This window comes from Leptodactylus fuscus, chromosome 7, assembly GCF_031893055.1.
Source record: "Leptodactylus fuscus isolate aLepFus1 chromosome 7, aLepFus1.hap2, whole genome shotgun sequence".
NCBI classification, from domain to species: domain Eukaryota; kingdom Metazoa; phylum Chordata; class Amphibia; order Anura; family Leptodactylidae; genus Leptodactylus; species Leptodactylus fuscus.
Window position 1 is genome coordinate 78205442 of NC_134271.1, and position 19474 is coordinate 78224915.

The 19474-nt window shown below is 44.2% G+C and overlaps 2 protein-coding genes across 2 annotated transcripts; one reads left to right on the plus strand and one right to left on the minus strand.

Annotated features, from left to right (window-relative positions):
- The first annotated feature begins 2187 nt into the window (after positions 1–2187).
- Positions 2188–6842, plus strand: ZNF319 (zinc finger protein 319). Its single transcript, XM_075282223.1, has 2 exons — positions 2188–2356; positions 4909–6842. The coding sequence occupies exon 2, from the start codon at positions 5022–5024 to the stop codon at positions 6690–6692; it is 1671 nt and encodes a 556-aa protein (XP_075138324.1). The 5' UTR covers positions 2188–2356; positions 4909–5021; the 3' UTR covers positions 6693–6842.
- A 4628-nt stretch (positions 6843–11470) lies between these two features.
- SPMIP8 (sperm microtubule inner protein 8) lies at positions 11471–14032 on the minus strand. The gene is made up of 6 exons (XM_075280647.1): positions 13823–14032; positions 13039–13100; positions 12799–12973; positions 12567–12628; positions 11698–11762; positions 11471–11618 (listed from the first exon to the last, which is right to left on the minus strand). The coding sequence occupies exons 1-6, from the start codon at positions 14004–14006 to the stop codon at positions 11582–11584; spliced, it is 585 nt and encodes a 194-aa protein (XP_075136748.1). The 5' UTR covers positions 14007–14032; the 3' UTR covers positions 11471–11581.
- Positions 14033–19474: the final 5442 nt, after the last annotated feature.

Below are 19474 nucleotides of genomic sequence, written 5' to 3' on the forward strand. Positions count from 1 at the left end.
CCACATAACGTAAATGCTGTGATTTGGCCACAGCGTTGTAGACTATCTGCAAAGTGCATGGGTTTCTGGCTAATCCCATCCACACATTGCAGAAAACAATCTGCTTCAGAAATGTTGTGATTTCAAAGACACTTGCATTTTTGTAAATCGCAGCAAGTCAATTATACATAAGGAAACGCTAGCATTTTCTGTATTTGTATAATAGAAGCAGAAAGTCTGCAGAGGAAAACGTTGTGGACTTTCTGTGCAAAGGTTTCTGATGAGCCTGGCAAGTAGGTAGTACGGACATTGTGTATTTAGGGTGCGTGGACTGTGCTGGGATGCCATTTACACTTAATTTACAGCCTGAGTGAAGGGTGAGTGGAATGAACTGACCCCTGACAGCCTCACTCATGTCATGTGCTAGCATGGTCTGTGTGTTACAGCCCCTTTTTTGACACGCTTCTGGTCAGCTGTACTCAGAACAGTTTATGAAGTAATAACCATCTCTGAACACCCTGAAGATGTGTCATTATACATGTTCAATATGACCAAGTGGCCATATATAAAATTCCTCACTCACCACCTCCTATAGGCTGGCAAGACGGTCATACAAAAAAAATTACTGACCTTCCTTATCTCAGAGTGGTTTGAAGAGGTTGCAACTCAAAGCCTAAAGTTCATTCCACTAATACCTGGTTTTATTGGTTAACCTTGCGGTTATTTCCCACATATACCTCCATCTTGGCATACTTAGTTATACATGGCTACCATCCTATTCATTTAGGACCACCGTCACTCTCTTGTCTGCTCATTTGGAAACAGGACTCCAGGACCCTTTGGCTCCAGTGTCCTCATCTCCTTTATAGCCTCCTCTATTCTCATTTTCCTGTTTTGTTCTTTACCCCACCAACATTTACTATTACTATACTGTTTATTTTAGATTTATTATTTGGAGCAGAAGTTTGCTTCTTCTATTGCAGAAGCTCCCTTGCCATGACTACTTTCTCCCACTTTAGCCATTTGGCAACATCATAGAGTACCCTCCATCCCCAATGGATTTATTTGACCTAGTACAGCTCGCCATTGTATGTTTTCTCCTATTTTGGAAAGTAGTTTTGTGTAATGCGGCGTTCACACTTGCGTTTCCACCTAAATCTCCAAGCGCAAGCAGCACTTTTCTGCATGTTTCGTGCGGAAAAATAGTGATCTAGGAGGTCAGTGTGGCTTCTTAGCTAACCACTTTTTAATGTGTTGGGGGAGGGGGTCCCCAAGCAGACTCCCCGAATTTAATACTGAACACAGATGTGAGCCGGGCCTCATGTAAATACACCCCACAGTGTACCCCGATATAACTACCCCACTGCTCACTCTCATATAAATGCACCCCACAGTGTACCCCGATATAACTACCCCACTGCTCACTCTCATATAAATACACCCCACTGTGTACCCCGATATAACTACCCCACTGTTCACTCTCATATAAATACACCCTACAGTGTACCCCGATATAACTACCCCACTGTTCACTCATATAAATACACCCCACAGTGTACCCCGATATAACTACCCCACTGTTCACTCATATAAATACACCCCACAGTGTACCCCGATATAACTACCCCACTGTTCACTCTCATATAAATACACCCTACAGTGTACCCCGATATAACTACCCCACTGTTCACTCATATAAATACACCCCACAGTGTACCCCGATATAACTACCCCACTGTTCACTCATATAAATACACCCCACAGTGTACCCCGATATAACTACCCCACTGCTCACTCTAACATCTCATAGAAACACACCCCACTGCATACCCCAATATAACTACCCCACTGCTCACTCTCATATAAATACACCCCACTCCATACCCCAATATAACTACCCCACTGCTCACTCTCATATAAATACACCCCACTCCATACCCCAATATAACAGCCTCATATGCTTACCTTCATATAACACCCCACTGTGTACCCCGATATAACTACACCCCACACTCTTACTTACACCCACTGTATACCCCATACGACCACCTCCTACTATTCACCCTGGTTTAACAAACCCAATAAAATACCCCTCTCTCTTCTCCATCGCTCTGGATCTTCCTATCTCTCGCTTTTTTCTGTCCCTCTTCCCCTCTCTATCACTTCCTTTGGCTCTCTTTCTTTCCCTTTCCCTGCGTCTCCCTCTTCTTCTCTCCCTGAGGCCTCCTCGGTATTTCTCGGTCTCCTCCCCGGTGTCCGTTAGGGGGCGGCCCTCTTGGCTCCTCCCATGACATTTCACTCCCGGAGCCGCAGCCGTCCGGATTCGCCTGCCTCCTCCCTCGTCCTGCAGGCCCCGCCGGTCCCCAGTTGTATACAGGTAACGTGCAGGGGGTCGGGGAGGCAGCGGCGGCGTCCCCTAGTTCAGGAAAGTCCCCGGCTTGTGGCCTAATCATGACACTTGGTACTGTCATCAACATAATAATAATCCCCTCCAGCTATAGTAATATTTCTAGCTGTGGATCCTCTTCTGCAGAATAATAAGCCCTTACTGTGTATGGATATACCATATATATTACACCCCCTTATGTATGACTATGTATATCCCTTTGTAGGCAGTTTATTAAAAAATCCCAGACAGCCAACATTTTTACATCTACATTAGATAACTGTAAATACTGGAAGTGACACATGTATATAGTGCAGATAGTGGTCTGAGCAGCATTGGAGGATACCATCTATGGATGTATCATACCCCCCATGTCATATACTGTACATCGCTCTGATGTGTATATAACATCCTCTGTATTAGAATATACCCCTCTGACACGTACATATGCCATCCTCTATAATATAGCCCCTGCTGTGTGATGTATATGACATCCTTTATATAATAATACCTGCTGAATGATATATATATATATATATATATATATATATATATATATATATATATATATATACAGTCCTATGAAAAAGTTTGGGCACCCCTATTAATCTTAATCATTTTTAGTTCTAAATATTTTGGTGTTTGCAACAGCCATTTCAGTTTGATATATCTAATAACTGATGGACACAGTAATATTTCAGGATTGAAATGAGGTTTATTGTACCAACAGAAAATGCGCAATATGCATTAAACCAAAATTTGACCGGTGCAAAAGTATGGGCACCCTTATCATTTTATTGATTTGAATACTCCTAACTACTTTTTACTGACTTACTGAAGCACAAAATTGGTTTTGTAACCTCAGTGAGCTTTGAACTTCATAGCCAGATGTATCCAATCATAAGAAAAGGTATTTAAGGTGGCCAATTGCAAGTTGTTCTACTATTTGAATCTCCTCTGAAGAGTGGCATCATGGGCTACTCAAAACAACTCTCAAATGATCTGAAAACAAAGATTGTTCAACATAGTTGTTCAGCGGAAGGATACAAAAAGCTGTCTCAGAGATTTAACCTGTCAGTTTCCACTGTGAGGAACATAGTAAGGAAATGGAAGACCACAGGGACAGTTCTTGTTAAGCCCAGAAGTGGCAGGCCAAGAAAAATATCAGAAAGGCAGAGAAGAAGAATGGTGAGAACAGTCAAGGACAATCCACAGACCACCTCCAAAGAGCTGCAGCATCATCTTGCTGCAGATGGTGTCACTGTGCATCGGTCAACTATACAGCGCACTTTGCACAAATAGAAGCTGTATGGGAGAGTGATGAGAAAGAAGCCGTTTCTGCACGTACGCCACAAATAGAGTTGCCTGAGGTATGAAAAAGCACATTTGGACAAGGCAGCTTCATTTTGGAAACAAAAATTGAGTTGTTTGGTTATAAAAAAAGGCGTTATGCATGGCGTCCAAAAAGAAACAGCATTCCAAGAAAAACACATGCTACCCACTGTAAAATTTGGTGGAGGTTCCATCATGCTTTGGGGCTGTGTGGCCAATGCTGGCATCGGGAATCTTGTTAAAGTTGAGGGTCGCATGGATTCCACTCAGTATCAGCAGATTCTTGAGAATAATGTTCAAGAATCAGTGACGAAGTTGAAGTTACGCCGGGGATGGATATTTCAGCAAGACAATGATCCAAAACACCGCTCCAAATCCTCAGGCATTCATGCAGAGGAACAATTACAATGTTCTGGAATGGCCATCCCAGTCCCCAGACCTGAATATCATTGAACATCTGTGGGATGATTTGAAGCGGGCTGTCCATGCTCGGCGACCATCTAACTTAACTGAACTTGAATTGTTTGTCCAAAATACCTTTATCCAGGATCCAGGAACTGATTAAAAGCTACAGGAAGCGACTAGAGGCTGTTATCTTTGCAAAAGGAGGATGTACTAAATATTAATGTCACTTTTCTGTTGAGGTGCCCATACTTTTGCACCGGTCAAATTTTGGTTTAATGCATATTGCGCATTTTCTGTTAGTACAATAAACCTCATTTCAATCCTGAAATATTACTGTGTCCATCAGTTATTAGATATATCAAACTGAAATGGCTGTTGCAAATACCAAAATATTTAGAACTAAAAATGATTAAGATTAATAGGGGTGCCCAAACTTTTTCATGGGACTGTATATATATATATATATATATATATATATATATACACACACACACACATACCATTCTCTATATAATAATAGTACTAAACCCCAGTGTGTGAAAACTATATCTTGCCTTATATAATAATATCCTCTGCTGTGCAATATATATACCATCCTCTACATAATACTGCAATATATATCATCCTCTGTCCAACATTCTATCTTGTAAATATTGATACCCTCCTCTTCTGTGCTGTGTGATAATATATGCTATATTGTTATATACAACAGTATGTACCTATACTATCCTTGCTGTGTGATATTGCTCCACTCTAACAGCTTTATACTGAATTCTCAACTGATCCTGCTTGTTTTTCTGATGCAGGCTTCCTACAACAGATGCCATGAGGTTGTGCGGAGGACACCCATCTGCCTGATAGCTGCTTAGCCATCACCGTGAAGGCTTCCCTGTTGAACCCCTGTTTCCTGGCACCCAGTATGTCCGAGGGCTGGGCTCCTGCACAGGCTCCTCCTTCCTCCTTGCAGGCATCCCAACAGCAGACACCACAGCATCCCATTGCACTCAGTGAGCATCCCATTGCCAATCCAGCCTCTGCTGACAACCCTTTGGGCTGTGCTGTTTACGGCATTTTAGTGCAACCCGATCTTGTGATCCAGCAACCTCCCTTACCCCCCGGTGAGCCTGTTCACAAATGTGGGCTCTGTGGGCATGACCTTTCCCACCTAGCAAACCCACAGGAACATCAGTGCATGCCCTCAGCTAGTCAGGACCGCTCCTTCCAATGCACCCAGTGTTTGAAGATATTTCACCAGGCAACTGACCTCCTTGAGCACCAGTGCACGCAGGTGGAACAGAAACCTTTTGTTTGTGGAGTTTGTAAAATGGGGTTCTCACTGCTCACATCGCTGGCTCAACATCACACTGCTCACAATGGCAGCTCCCTAAAATGTTCAATCTGTGAGAAGACATACAAGTCTCCAGAAGCTGACAGAGCCTGTTTACCTACTGCACCACCTCCTGTACCAGCCACAGCTTCCCTTGACAGACCCTTTATATGCACCTTATGTCATAAACCATTTAAGCACCTATCAGAGCTTTCACGCCATGAACGTGTTCACACTGGTGAGAAGCCATACAAGTGCACACTGTGTGATAAGAGTTTCAGCCAGTCCTCACACTTGGTGCACCATAAACGCACACACAGCTCAGAGCGGCCATACAAATGCACTGTGTGTGAGAAAAGTTTTAAGCATCGCTCCCATCTCCTGCGACACATGTACGCCCACTCAGGCGAGCAGCTCTTCCAATGTCAGACGTGCCAGCTGCGTTTTAAGGAATCTTCTCAGTTACTGCAACATCCATGCACGCCAGCTGGTGAGCGGCCCTTCCGCTGTGGTGCTTGCCAAAAAACTTTCCGGCGGCCATCAGACCTCAGGCAACACGAGCGGACACACAGTGAGGAACGTCCTTTCCACTGTGATCTATGTCAGATGAGTTTTAAGCAACAGTACGCACTCATGAGGCACCGACGCACACACAAAGCTGAAGAGCCTGATAATTGCACCTTTTGTGAAAAAGGCATGAGCTTCAGCCAACACGGGGCAGAGAGCATCTTCAAGTGCAATTCGTGCCAGCAGGGCTTCCACCAGTCACAGGACTTGTTACGGCATAAGTGTGGGCAAAGCAGTGCAGAGCGGCCCTTTCAGTGTAGTGTGTGCCAAAAGACTTACAAGCGTGCCTCTGCCCTGCAGAAACACCAGGCTGCCCATTGCACAGAAAAGCCACTGAGATGCACTGCCTGTGAACGCCGCTTCTTCTCCTCCTCAGAGTTTGTGCAGCATCGCTGTGACCCAGCCAGAGATAAGCCTCTCAAATGTCCAGACTGTGAAAAACGCTTCAAATACTCTTCTGACCTGCAGAGACATCGACGGGTGCACACGGGTGAGAAGCCCTACAAGTGCCTGTCCTGTGACAAAAGTTTTAAACAGAGGGAACATCTTAACAAACATCAGAGTGTCCACAACAGAGAGCAACATTACAAGTGCTTGTGGTGTGGCGAACGCTTCCATGAACTAAATCAGCTCCAGGAACACAGTGCACAACACACGGCAGATGGTCCCTTCCAAGTGGCCGCATGTCTGCCCTGACTCATTACTGTGAATATGATACTAGTGTCCTTCCATCCCTTCACCAAATCCTATTCCAGCATTTTATACTCCTGTCCACATCAGAGAGTAATAAAGCAGTGTTTAAAGGAAAAGTACTCCCATGGAGTTGCTGTCACGTGTCTGAGTTATGTGTCCACACTTGTTTTGATATAAAGAGTTGAGGAGACTTCTAATGTCTTCAGAAGAAAATTGTGGTGTAATCTTGCAAAATGTGCACATTAGAGGCCACTACTCTTACTGCACCGAATGCCCAATTCCCCCAGCTCAGTACATAATAGATGTGATCTATCTATTCACTCACCAGTATTGCTTTGTTTCATGATAAGGTGATAGTTTTTCACAGGCTGAAATGAAATAACTGTATGTTTGCTGCTACTGTGAATTATAATCCAGGCATGTTGCTATTGTTGAAGCAGCTCACGGCTGTGCATCAGTAGGCCAAAGCACTGACTCCGACACCTCTATTTTCCCACAGCCTTAGTCCGACTCTGACTCTTTCATAAATGGCTGACAGCCATGGTCAGACAGAATCTGCAAGTTCCTCTAATTCACAAAAAAAATCTAATGATTGAATTCATATGAAAGTAAATATGTAACAAACTGTGCATCTAATTAATTCTAAAATTATCAATAATTGTAAAATATAATTAAAAATAATTACCGTAATCATTTTGTTTTGAAGCTGGAGTCGGTAACTTTGGACTAAATTCAGAAACTGGATTCGATAACTAACTCTAAAATTGGCCCTGACTCCACAACTCTGACTCAGCCCTGGTTATAATCACAATAGGTCTCTACTCACTGCTTGGTATGCTTATTTAAGGTCTGCCTGTCTTTGGATGAGTGCACTTTACATAGGCATGTATAGTAAATCTATAAAATGTTCCCCTGGTGGGCAGTATGTAATTCCTCCATATAGCCCCCTAAACTGAATCTACAATAATTATATTTGTCAGCAAATTGGCTATGTAGGTACTGTATGGTAAATACTTTATTTGTCTGAGCGAATCTGCAAAACAACCCTCTTTGCCACTTGCAGATTTCGACTTGCGCATGTGTCATGAGGGATGCCTTCTTTGGCTCATGCACCCATCACCCTCTAGTCACTTTCTGTCAGTGAACTGTATGGTGAATCCTCTGTTTCATTAGAGGTTTGACAGATCTGAATTTAACAGGATGCATGGATTTTAATAGGGAGCCCTACAAAGAAGTGAAATCAGGGTCAAGTGTCATGGTCATAAAAATTACGTGACCCTATTCACGTGTCAGATTTCATGTAAATTCTGTGCTAAAATCTGTGTCAAATCTGACAGCACTTCACATCCCAGGCATGTAAGTAGGGTTTCTGCAACCCAGATCATGTGAAATTAATAATCTCAAAGTGATTTTTTGGCACAGCTACAAAAAATCAACAGAAACAGCAAGGAATGGCCACATTGAATGTCAATGGGACTAATTCTCATGCAGACCTGTTGCACTTATGCAGTACATCCATGCCAAAAATCTGAATGTCAATCTTAAATTTGACAGAAATACAAGTTGGATTCGAAAGTGATCTATGAATGAGTCCAGAAAGCTAAATGTTAGGAATGACTTGTTATTGGTGGACCATTCATCAGTGCTAAGCCAGACAGATATACAGTGGCTTGTAAATGTATTCATACCACTTTAAATTGTCAACATTTTGTCACCTTACAACCACAAACGTAAATGTATTTTATTGGGTTTTTAAGTGATAGATCAATGCAAAGTAACAGATAATTGGAAAGTGGAAGGAATATGATACATATTTTTCAATATTGTTAACCATGTATCATTTTCCTTCCACTTCACAATTATCGGCTACTTTGTGTTGGTCTATCACTTAAAATCTCAATAACATACATTTAAGTTTGTGGTTGTAAGGTGACAAAATGTGAAAAAGTACAAGTGGTGTGAATACTTTTGCAAGCCACTGTATAGAGGATAGATAAAGGATAGGGAGGGCTAGCACATTCTGCCACTGATCCAGCCAGACTGTTAAACTGGACAGACAGATTAGATGTATATAACCTGAACCTTCGATTTCGGTAATAACAGCCAACTCTATTCCAGTTGTTGATATCTATAAAGAGAAGGTTATGACATGTTGGATTTCAGCATAAACAATCCTTTTATTCTCCCTGCTAAGAAGGAAACACACATATGTTCTGCCTAGCCAAGTGTGCATGTGTATACGGAAATCAGGTGCAATACCTGGCTAGCCTGACAAAGTGTTATTCATAGTATTGGACTGAACGTGTGTTTCTTTAAAGTGTAAATATCATTTATTTGTCATTTTCTGTCACTGGTCAAATCAGTACAGTAGAACTCTATGTAGAGGAACAGAAGAGCTTCTCAAACAGAGAATCATCAGAGAAAGTGTTCAAAGGACTTTTCTCTACGCATTTTTTAAGCGAATTCAGAAACAAAATCCTCGAACGGAAACCAAGTGCTGGTGTGAACCGAGCGTCACCCAGTAATTTACTATTAAGTTCATAATCATACCTTTTATTTCTTTGACCAAAATGCATAACCTTACATTTGTCTACATTTAACTTCATTTGCCAAGTTTCTGCTCCGTGCTTTTTTGGCCCCACAGTATGACTCCCTTTTTTTATGCCCCCTACAATATATGCCCCCCCCCATTCTTGACCCCAACAGTTATAAGCCCACCTTTATATGGTTCCCCTCAGTATGTGACCTCCCTTTTTCAACCCCCACAGTATATGGCTTGATTTTTTTATGGCTCACCCTCTTATTTATGGGCTCTCTAACAGTAGTTGACCCCTTTTTTATGTCCCCCTATTCCACAGTATATGAGCCCCTTTTTGCCCTCCCCCACAGTATATGATCCCTTTCCTACCTTTTTTTGGCCCCCACACAGTATATGACCCCCTTCTCTTAGTCCCCCACAGAATATGACCTCCTTTTATATAGCCCCCACTCAGTATACAACCACTTTTTATGGCCACCACAGTAAAGACCTCCTAATTTGCACCCTCCACAGTATAAGATCTCCTTTTTTGCCCCCCCCCCAGTATATGACCCCATTTCCCCCCCCCCCCCTAGTATATGATCCCCTTTTTCCGGCCCCCACGCAGTATATGACCCCTTTCTACCCCCCCCCCCCCCCACATGATCTAAGCCAATCTTTTTAGGGCTCTTCCACAGTATATGACTCCCCTTTTATGGCCCCAACACAGTTTATGACTCAGTTTCTTGGCTCCACCACAGTAATAGACCCCTCATAGTATATGAACCTTTTTTGTCTTCCACACAGTATATGACTCCATTTTTTGGCTCCACTACAGTAATAGGCTCCCTCATAGTATATGGCCCCCTTTTTTGGCACCCATATAGTATATGACTCCCCTTTTTGGTCCCCACACAATATGACTCCACAGCATTATACTTCCAGAAGGGGTGTTCCTTCCCACCCAGCCATGAAACGGAGCCTGACAGTACTCATCCATAGAGTCATGACTGGGCGAGAAAGAACAATCACTCTGTCAGTATAGTGCTATGGACAGTACGGTCAGGAGGACCGTTCCCAGGTAGACTGTCAGGAACGCCCTTCTGACAGTGAAGAGGAATTGGTAAATGCACCGATATCTGTTCCCCCTGTGTACAGGACGAGAAAGCTGACAGTACGCTGAATTCAGTGCGCTGTTGGGCTTTCTAGTGGTATATAAAACGGCATGTGCCCGAGGACATGAAAGGTTCTCTTTAAGCTGTGGTTCATACAAAATATGTTCGACCCGAAATGAATCTTTTTTTTATTTGTAGATTGTGAGCCCCATATAGGGATCACAATGTACTTTTTTCTTTTTTTCCTATCAGTATGTCTTTGTAGAATGGGAGGAAATCCATGCAAACACGAAGAAAACATACAAACTCCTTGCAGATGTTGCTCCTGGCAGGATTCAAACCCAGGACTCCAGTGCTGCAAGGCTAACCACTGAGCCACCATGTTGCCCCGACACGAAATGAATCTTTAGAGGTTACCCATCTTTATGAGAAACTTTCATTCTTCTGACTAAATGGAGTTTTGATGCACAAAGCGTAAAGGTTAATAGAAGACTAATAGCTGCATCATAAGACTTGGAAGATGCCATCTGACGGCAAGAAATGAAAATGAAAGATTGGCCACTTGAAGAAGATCAATGAGTAAATTGGGATCTGTAATAGTGTGGGAGATGTATTCTTTTCTGACAAACCCTTGGGTTAGAACACCAGATGGGTCCTATTTTTAATTCCTTCACCTGTGATATCAAATAAAGCCATTGGTTGAGGCATTTAAATGAAGAGCTTAGCTTAATAAGGTTGAAGAGATCAAAAATATATGTTGGGTTGGAAAAATATAAGTGGAGATGTACTGTAAGTGTTTAAGGTGTTAGAGAGAGCTGAGGGATAAACTGGTGGGTCTGTACAAGGATAACCTTGTGCTGTATTGTTCTTCATGCTAGCTCCAGACTATATTTATTCACAAACTACTCATATCCAAAAAGACAAGCCCTTTATTTAACCCATTCACCCTCTTCTTCAGTGTTTATGCCATCTTGCTGCTCAGTCAGTGACAAGTCATAGGGATGTATTACTTATTTACAACATGGGCTACATAGTGGGTAAAGACCTAACCTAACACCCCTTCTCTGCTGTAAATATGTTGTCACATAACTTTGTCACTAATTTGCAAATTATGCATCTAAATAAATTCCCGATATCTAATCTCAGGGATATTTTTGTTGCTTGTGGGTAGGAATAAGGGCAGCAAGAAATTTCTGGGACACTGATGTAAATACAATGTGTAGTACTTCTCTCCAAGAGATCACAGACTGCAAGTCCCATCATCTATAGGAAGGACCAAATGTACGAAAAATGTTCCTGCAGTAAGAAGAGAACTGGTGGTTAGATGGAGGATTGAGGGGAATGGAGTACCTGGAGTATTATGATACAGACTTACATGGTCTCCACAGGAATAGGCTTCTGTCCATACTCATCTAGAGATGGGTTATTCTGCAGGCAAAACTGTGGGAGGAGAAAGATGTTAACTCAGATGAGAAATGTGTTTGTCTGTGATATGGAAGCCACTATATCCTCATCTTGCTCCCTTCCACCATGACCTCTGGCACATTGTACACATCACTAGACAACCACAATAAAAAACATTTGCAATGTGCTTTTTTTACACAAGGCACTCAAAGCACAGGGAGCATTATGGAATAGTGGACCACAAGGAACACTGGAGTAGGGAAGCATAGGGAGCACTGTGGAGTAGGGGAGCACAGGGAGCAATGTGGAGTAGGGGAGCACAGGGAGCAATGTGGAGTAGGGGAGCACTGTGGAGTAGGAGGGGAGCACTGTGGAGTAGGGGAGCACAGGGAACATTATGGAGTAGGGGAATAGAGGGAGCATTGTGAAGTAGGGGAGCACATGGAGCATTGTGAAGTAGGGTGCACAGGGAGTATTGTGGAGTAGGGGAGCATTGTGGAATAGAGGAGCATTGTGGAGTAGGGGAGCACTGTGGAGTAGGGTGCACAGGGAGCATTATGGAGTAGGGGAGCACTGGAGTAGGGGAGCACAGGGAGCATTGTGGAGTAGGGGAGTTAGTGGCTGCTGTACAGGAGCTCATCCCCAGAACCCACAGGGGTCAGTTGTTAAATGGAAGCCAATTTACCTATCAGTATATTTTTGCCATGTGGGAAGAAACTGGAGTACCTGCAGGAAACCCACACAAACACGGGGAGAACATACAATGCAGATGTTTACATGTGGTTCTTATTATTGTATTATTACTCAGTGTATGCATGTATGAAATGTGTACCCACTTACCCTCCAGGATTGAGTAACTTTGGGGGATAGGAATCTCACAGCATAACCACTGAACCCTAAATCTGCAAATAAGAGATCTAATATCAGTATCACTTCATGAGTGCTCTCATAACAGAATCAATGATGTCATCTCTAGTTGTGGAGCTTGTTGGTTTCTTATATAGTTTTAATATCTATATAGACAACTAATATGTAATATGATATCATTACATAGATGTTGTATTATTCTTACCCATTTTCTCTAGATCTTTCAGCTGGAAGTTTCCGGATGCTGCTGTATATCTGGAACAGTCTTTGTCTACTTGCATACAAGTTGTCTCTTTCTCTTGAGTCCATTTCAGGGGTTGTGTCACCATGTTATGGTCTGAATGTTGCTGTATGAACTGCCTCCCGGTATGTGTGATCTCCTGAAAGGGACAAGACGACATTCACAATCCTGAATATTTAATAGAGTTTTTATCTTTACACTCACCAATGATGGCAGCAGCTGCTTCTCAGAGTTATATGTGGTTATCCTAGTATTCCTGAAGCTCCCTGTGCAGACGGAGAAAATAGGACCCAGTTACACAGGGCGCATACAGCTCACCCTTATACACAAGAAAGAAAAGACTCAGATGGGAGTGGGTATCCTCACTTGGATTATTTACAAATTTACCATCCAGGCAGCATAGTATCCAATTTACTACCCTCTAATAGTGTTGCAATGTATAGTGTGAAGGATACAACTTAAAGGGGTTTTCTGGACTAAAACTATTGATGCTGTATCCTAAGGTTCGGTCATCAATACCAGATCGGTGGGGGTCCTACACTCTGCATTCTCACGGTATTCTGACCTGCACGCACACTAACTAATACACGTTATCCTTGTATTCCACTGGTGGGTAGATAGTATTGCAGCAGAAAGCCAGATTTTATGTTATTAATCTTTGTTAAGGCCTGGTTCACATCTGTGCACGAGTTTCCATTCGGGGGTCCGCTATAAATAGTGTTATCTATAGGATACCATTATCCTTTATTGTGATGGGGCTCACAGTGGGTTCAGCCTTGAAGTACCTGTATAAACTAATCATAATGCCAAAACTTAACCCAGTAGTTTCATAAAGCATTTTCTCCTAGTTGGGCGTAGGAGGACCATTACACAGTCCCAGTGACCACCATTGTTTCCTAGGAAAGCAGGTCTTACACTGAATTATAAGCTATTATTTATGAACCCTACAAATGTTTGTGTGTAGAACAGAAGATTGTTGGACACTCACTGTGGTTACACGGCGTGCTGGTCCTTGAGTGTTCATCACTTAGCTTGTGCCCCAGACTATCCATCTCCATCCTGCGCAGGGTTGGCAGCCGGGGGTGGTAAAGGGTGTGTTTTACTTCTGCTAGGTGGTACAAAGGAGAAGGCCTGTCCAAGACAGAACTGTGATGGTGTTGGAATAGAGCCATCTGCAGATGATGAGACCTGTGAAGAAACATCACAGTGACTTACCATCACTTCTTATGCCTGGAACTACTTTTTAACAATATTTTTTATTAACTTTTTCCAAGTGTAACAAAAAACATTTACAGTGAAGGAGGACATGAGATGGGCGTAAGCGCTCAGTACCTGTTAGGGAAGTGCAGACAGCAGTTCCCCAGTGCATAGAAGAACCCTTGGGAAAAGGGGGCACAAGAGACAGTGAGCCCTAAGCGGAAGCCCCCCACTGTCCCTTCCTCTTGCCTGGCCCTATCCTACGTAATAGGCGGCAACTTGGAGACGATCCCTACCTGTTAGGAGTATTTAGGTTCATTGCTTTCTATTTTTCTTACCTGGGGAGTTTTTGGCTGCGCGGTGTCTGGGGTGGCATCCTGGCGCTGCGGGGTTGTCCTGTCGTGGGTATTGGTGCACACCTTCTGACTTGCACGCGCGCACTGCTGGTAGGCAGCTTTATTTCCTGGTTGATTAGTCTGTCCTCCCATTTGCACCTGGGAGGAGTGGTCTCTACTCTGTATTTAAACCCATGCCTCGCATGGTTCTGTGCTGAGTGTCGCTTTTACAGAGCTAGGCCTTAGCAGGAGGAGTAGGTGGTTATCTTGGATAGAGGAAGTTCCATGGTTGGTTTTTGGGAGGTTTGGGTGAACGAGTTGGTTTGTGTGTTTTCCCTTCTGTGTTCACCAATCCTTCCTCTGTGTGTAATTGACTGTGTGAGTGAATTGCCTTATCCTTTGATTTCTACTCAGTTTCCCTGTGTTTGTTTCCTAGTGTAAAGTTCCTTCCCCTATTGGTTTGGGGGAATCCTTTCCCACATTTTTCCTGTGTGCTGCTTGTGTAGTTAGTCAGCGCACACCCTTGTCAGTCCCTGTCAGTAGCAGCTTCACTTGTTCGTTAGGGGTGACCCCCTTTAGTCTCCAGTCCCTAGAGATCTTATAGGGCATTCCTTCTCCCACTTCCCTCTAGGCCTACGGTATCAGTGAGAGAGGAGCTGTCAGGGTCAGGCTTAGCCTGAGAACAGCCGACCCACACCCGTGAGGCAGGGACCGGGTTAGCTAGAGGGAGTAGTGCAGGGCAAGATTTCCTACTGCTATTCCTTAGCCCCGTTGCAGCTACCTGGACTGACATAACACTACCTATATACGTGGCACACAAAACACAGACAAGACAATAACAATAAAGGTAGGTCAGCTAGCCAGGGGTCAATAACAGTTGAGCAATGAAGTGTCATAATCCAAAAGAATAGTCAATAATAAAAAGGCAGAGGTCAAGAATCAGAATATAAGTAATAACAGCGAGAGAAAAAGCAAGTACGCACGAGGCAATAGCAAGCACCAGTGTGAATGCGAGCCAAGACTAAATAGGGAGGAAGAACCCGCCCTGGACCTGACGGGAAGGCAGGCTGTCAATCACAGAGCAAGAATAAGTTTAACTAATAGAGGAGCAGATAGAAATGAAGGTGAAGAAGATGGGTGTGGTGGGAAATCAATTAACAAGGAGAAGGAATAGGACAGTGTTCAGACAATGCAAAACAAACCCAAAAGAAGAAATCACAGCCAAACACGTCTCCTGCACCGCAGCATGAGACCGGATGATGACACCAAAGCCCGGATGGGCAAAGATGTTACAGTACCAAATAGTAAAGTAACCTATCTGAGTATCCACCTGAGTGAAACCATGGAAGACTAAAAAATATTGTATAAATCAGAGAGACGAAACTGAAGAAAAAAAAAGAGAAGCAAAAGAGAAAGAAGGAATAAAAAAAATAAAATAAAAAGAGTAAGGGGGTTTTCTGTGTTGTCAATGGGGACCCTATGGTGGACAGAAGGATTCAGGGGAGCAGGCACCTATCTAATGGAGAAGTAGTAGTTTATTAGTAGTCCATTTTACATCATTTGTTAGTATGGCAGTGCTTTTTACATAGAGATCTAGGAGTTTGTTAGCATGTTTAATGTGCCTATAGATATTATGTGGAGCTTATTAGTATCTTGGGTGTTCCATATGTCTATAGATATCATATGGAGCTTGTTAGTAACATGCTTATTGTATGTATCTAGCTATCTAGATGTGGCTAATCGTGCATGCTCCATGTGCATATAGCTATCTAGATGTGGAACTGTCATGCATGTCCCATGTGTTAATGTATAGCTAGATGTGGAGTTTGCTAGTATAATACAGTATATGTTCTATATGTGTAGCATGTGAGGTACATGCTATATGCTCACCTGATGCAGGCTCTAGACCGGGCGCCTCTGTTTGTGTAATGTTGCTGGGCAGCCGTCTCCAGGGTTATTGTGTCCTATCCAGGCTGTAATTTGAGTCCCTCATCACAGAGCTGGGGGCCCTCATGCAGCACATTAGATGGGTGCATATATCTATACTGGGGTAAACAGAGTGGCAGGAGCTGGGTTCTCTGTAATGATAGAATAGACTTTGCATATAAGAACATAGGACATCTCTGTGTTTTAAGACCAGGTCAGTCTCTACGTGTAACCCTCTAGTAGGGAACCTTCGGCTCTCCAGCTGCTGTGAAACTACAACTCCCATCATGCTCCATTCACTTTAATGGGAGTTCCAAGAACAGTAGAGCAAGTATGCATGCTGGGAGTTGTAGTTTTGCAACAGCTGGAGAGCCGTACATTCCCTACCCCTGGTGTAACCCCTCGTTCGCATCTGCATTTGTATTCCGTCCAGGGGAGTCTGCATGGGGACCCCTCCTGAACGGAATACCAAACGCATTTGCAATCGGTGTGCAGTAAAAGCACACAGATCCCCATAGACTACAATAATTTGAGAAAGCACACGGACCCCATTACGCAAATGCGTTCAGAGGTCCGTTCCGGGGGGGGGGGGCTCATGTGAACAAAGGGCAATGGTGTTGGCAGGGCTATATGTATCATGATAGGGGTCAGTATTTGTGAATACTGATAGAACAAGCTGTAGGTATAAGGACAAGAGCTGGGTTCTATATCTAAAAATGAGGGTTGTTCTGTTTGTGACATTTTGTATAAGGACAGGGGGTCATTCCATGCCAGGATTATTGACCCTGTGAGTAGTGTACCTTGGAACCCCACTTAAGCATGGTACAGTTCTTAAGTGGATACCTTAATAGATTGTACTGTTTGTACCGGATTTTTGTGTATAATACAGTATAATATGCTCCACAGTGGCACCCACACAGTATTATATACTCCACAGTGGCCCCACACAGCATTATATACTTCACAGTGGGCCCCCACACAGTATATGCTCCACAATCAGCCCCCACACAGTATTATACAGTATATTATACAGTTGGTCCCCATACCGTATTATACGCTCTACAGTGGGCCCCCACACAGTATTACACATTTTACATTTGACCTCCACACAATATTGTATGCTCCACAGTGGCCCCACATCCTATTAATATTATAAAGGTGAATGTTTGTGGGTTTGTGTGTTTGGATGTTCAGATGTTTGTTCCTCAATCACAGCCAAACGGCTGAATGGATTTTGGTGAAATTTCACACACACCTACATATTTCCCACGAAAGTGCAATAGGCTACTTTAAATGTGGGTCACTCACCCCAAATCGCCACCATCACCCTCCAAACACCCCTCCAGGCTCGGCTGTAGAAGCTGGCATTCTGCCAGCACTGCTCTGTCCACGCTCCTCCTATTGGTGCATGGCAGGCTGTGGGCGGGCTATAGAGCCAGGACTGCGGCACCATAGGATGGGGGCTCAATGTGGGCGTGCCGATTCACCAGGGACACAGTGAGGAAGACGGCGGCCGCCCACAGGGTCCCGGAGCTGCAGCTATACCACGCTGCCTACACACATCGCGGAGGAGGCTGCTGCACCCCACACTACACATACAGGTCAGTGCAGCGGGCGGACGGGGTGTCCCGGGGGGGGGGGGGGAGGTGTCCCCAGGTCGGTCAGAGAAGGGGGGACATGAAGCTGGGGGCAGAGATGGGGGTGAAGAAACTGGGAGCAGAGATGGGGGGGACAAGATACTGGGGGCAGAGATGGGGGGACAAGATACTGGGGGCAGAGATGGGGGGACAAGATACTGGGGGCAGAGATGGGGGGACAAGATACTGGGGGCAGAGATGGGGGGACAAGATACTGGGGCAGAGATGGGGGGGGACATGAATCTGGGGGAAGAGATGGGGGGACATGAATCTGGGGGCAGAGATGGGGGACATGAATCTGGGGGCAGAGATGGGGGGACATGAAGCTGGGGGCAGAGATGGGGGGAAGAAACTGGGGGCAGAGATGGGGGGAAGAAACTGGGGGCAGAGATGGAGGGGACATGAAGCTGGGGCAGAGATGGGGGGAAGATACTGGAGCAGAGATAGGGGGGGACAACATACTGGGGGCAGAGATGGGGGGACAACATACTGGGGGCCGAGATGGGGGGGGACAAGATACTGGGGGCAGAGATGGGGGGGACAAGATACTGGGGGCAGGCCCGCTCTGGCCACAAGTAGAGGGGCGTTGGGGCCCACGGCCCGCACTGTAGGTGGTTTGCGCAGGCATCAGGGGGCCGCTGACGAAGTCACGGGTTATAGCTAGTAGTATTATATGCTTCACAGTGGCCCCACACAGCATTATATGATCCACAGTGGCCCACTACACAGTATTATATGCTCCACAGTGGGCCCTCACAAAGTATGATATGCTACTTAGGCTCGGTTCACATCTGCGTTGGCTCTCTGTATGGGGATTCTGTTCCCCTCTACACATGAAAAATCTGGAGAGAAAAACGCTGCAAGCAGCACTTTTTCTCTCTGCATTTTCCACCCGTGCGGTCCGTGAGTTTCCAAGGTAACCGCTTTTTTTTGTGCAGATCAAGTTTCCGTTCGGTGGACCTCCCCAGAGGGAAACCCGTATGCAGAAGTGAACCTAGCCTTACCTGCATTTCCATGAAGACTAGATAAATAGCGTCCTCCTTCTTCTATAACACAGTGCAGGCACTGATGAATTATTTGCTACTTTGTGTTGATCTATCACTCAGAATCTAAAAGGTGAAAAAGTTGAAGTGGTATGAATACTTTTGCAAGCCACTATATATGATCATTCACACACATCACAAATGACCACCTGTCCCACTTACTATCTACAATAGAGTTTACACATACACTGGCCATTTCACCAGCTTTTTCACATTTCACACATCACATTGGCGGTACACTATTTATAGTGTTATGTATACAGTATATGCAGCACTAATGGGTAAAATAACATATCAGACCGTTACCCATAGTAACAGTGAAAAAGGGATATGAAAGATAGAGGGGGATCACCAACAGCTGACATATAAAGATAAGGGTCAGGCTCTCTGTATAAGAATGAGAGTCAGGATATGTGTAAAAGAATGGGGATTGGCTGCTATGTATAAGGGAGGGAGTTAGTAATGATAGGGATTAGTTGGGGGTTGCACTTGTCTGACGGTA

Coding starts and splice junctions, on each gene's coding strand:
- ZNF319 (XM_075282223.1), top strand. CDS start 5,022: ATGTCCGAGGGCTGGGCTCCTGCACAGGCTCCTCCTTCCTCCTTGCAG.
- SPMIP8 (XM_075280647.1), bottom strand. CDS start 14,006: ATGGCTCTATTCCAACACCATCACAGTTCTGTCTTGGACAGGCCTTCT. Junction 12,974..13,038: donor AGCAGCTGCTGCCATCATTG/GTGAGTGTAAAG, acceptor TGTCCCTTTCAG/GAGATCACACATACCGGGAG. Junction 12,629..12,798: donor GAAAGATCTAGAGAAAATGG/GTAAGAATAATA, acceptor TCTTATTTGCAG/ATTTAGGGTTCAGTGGTTAT.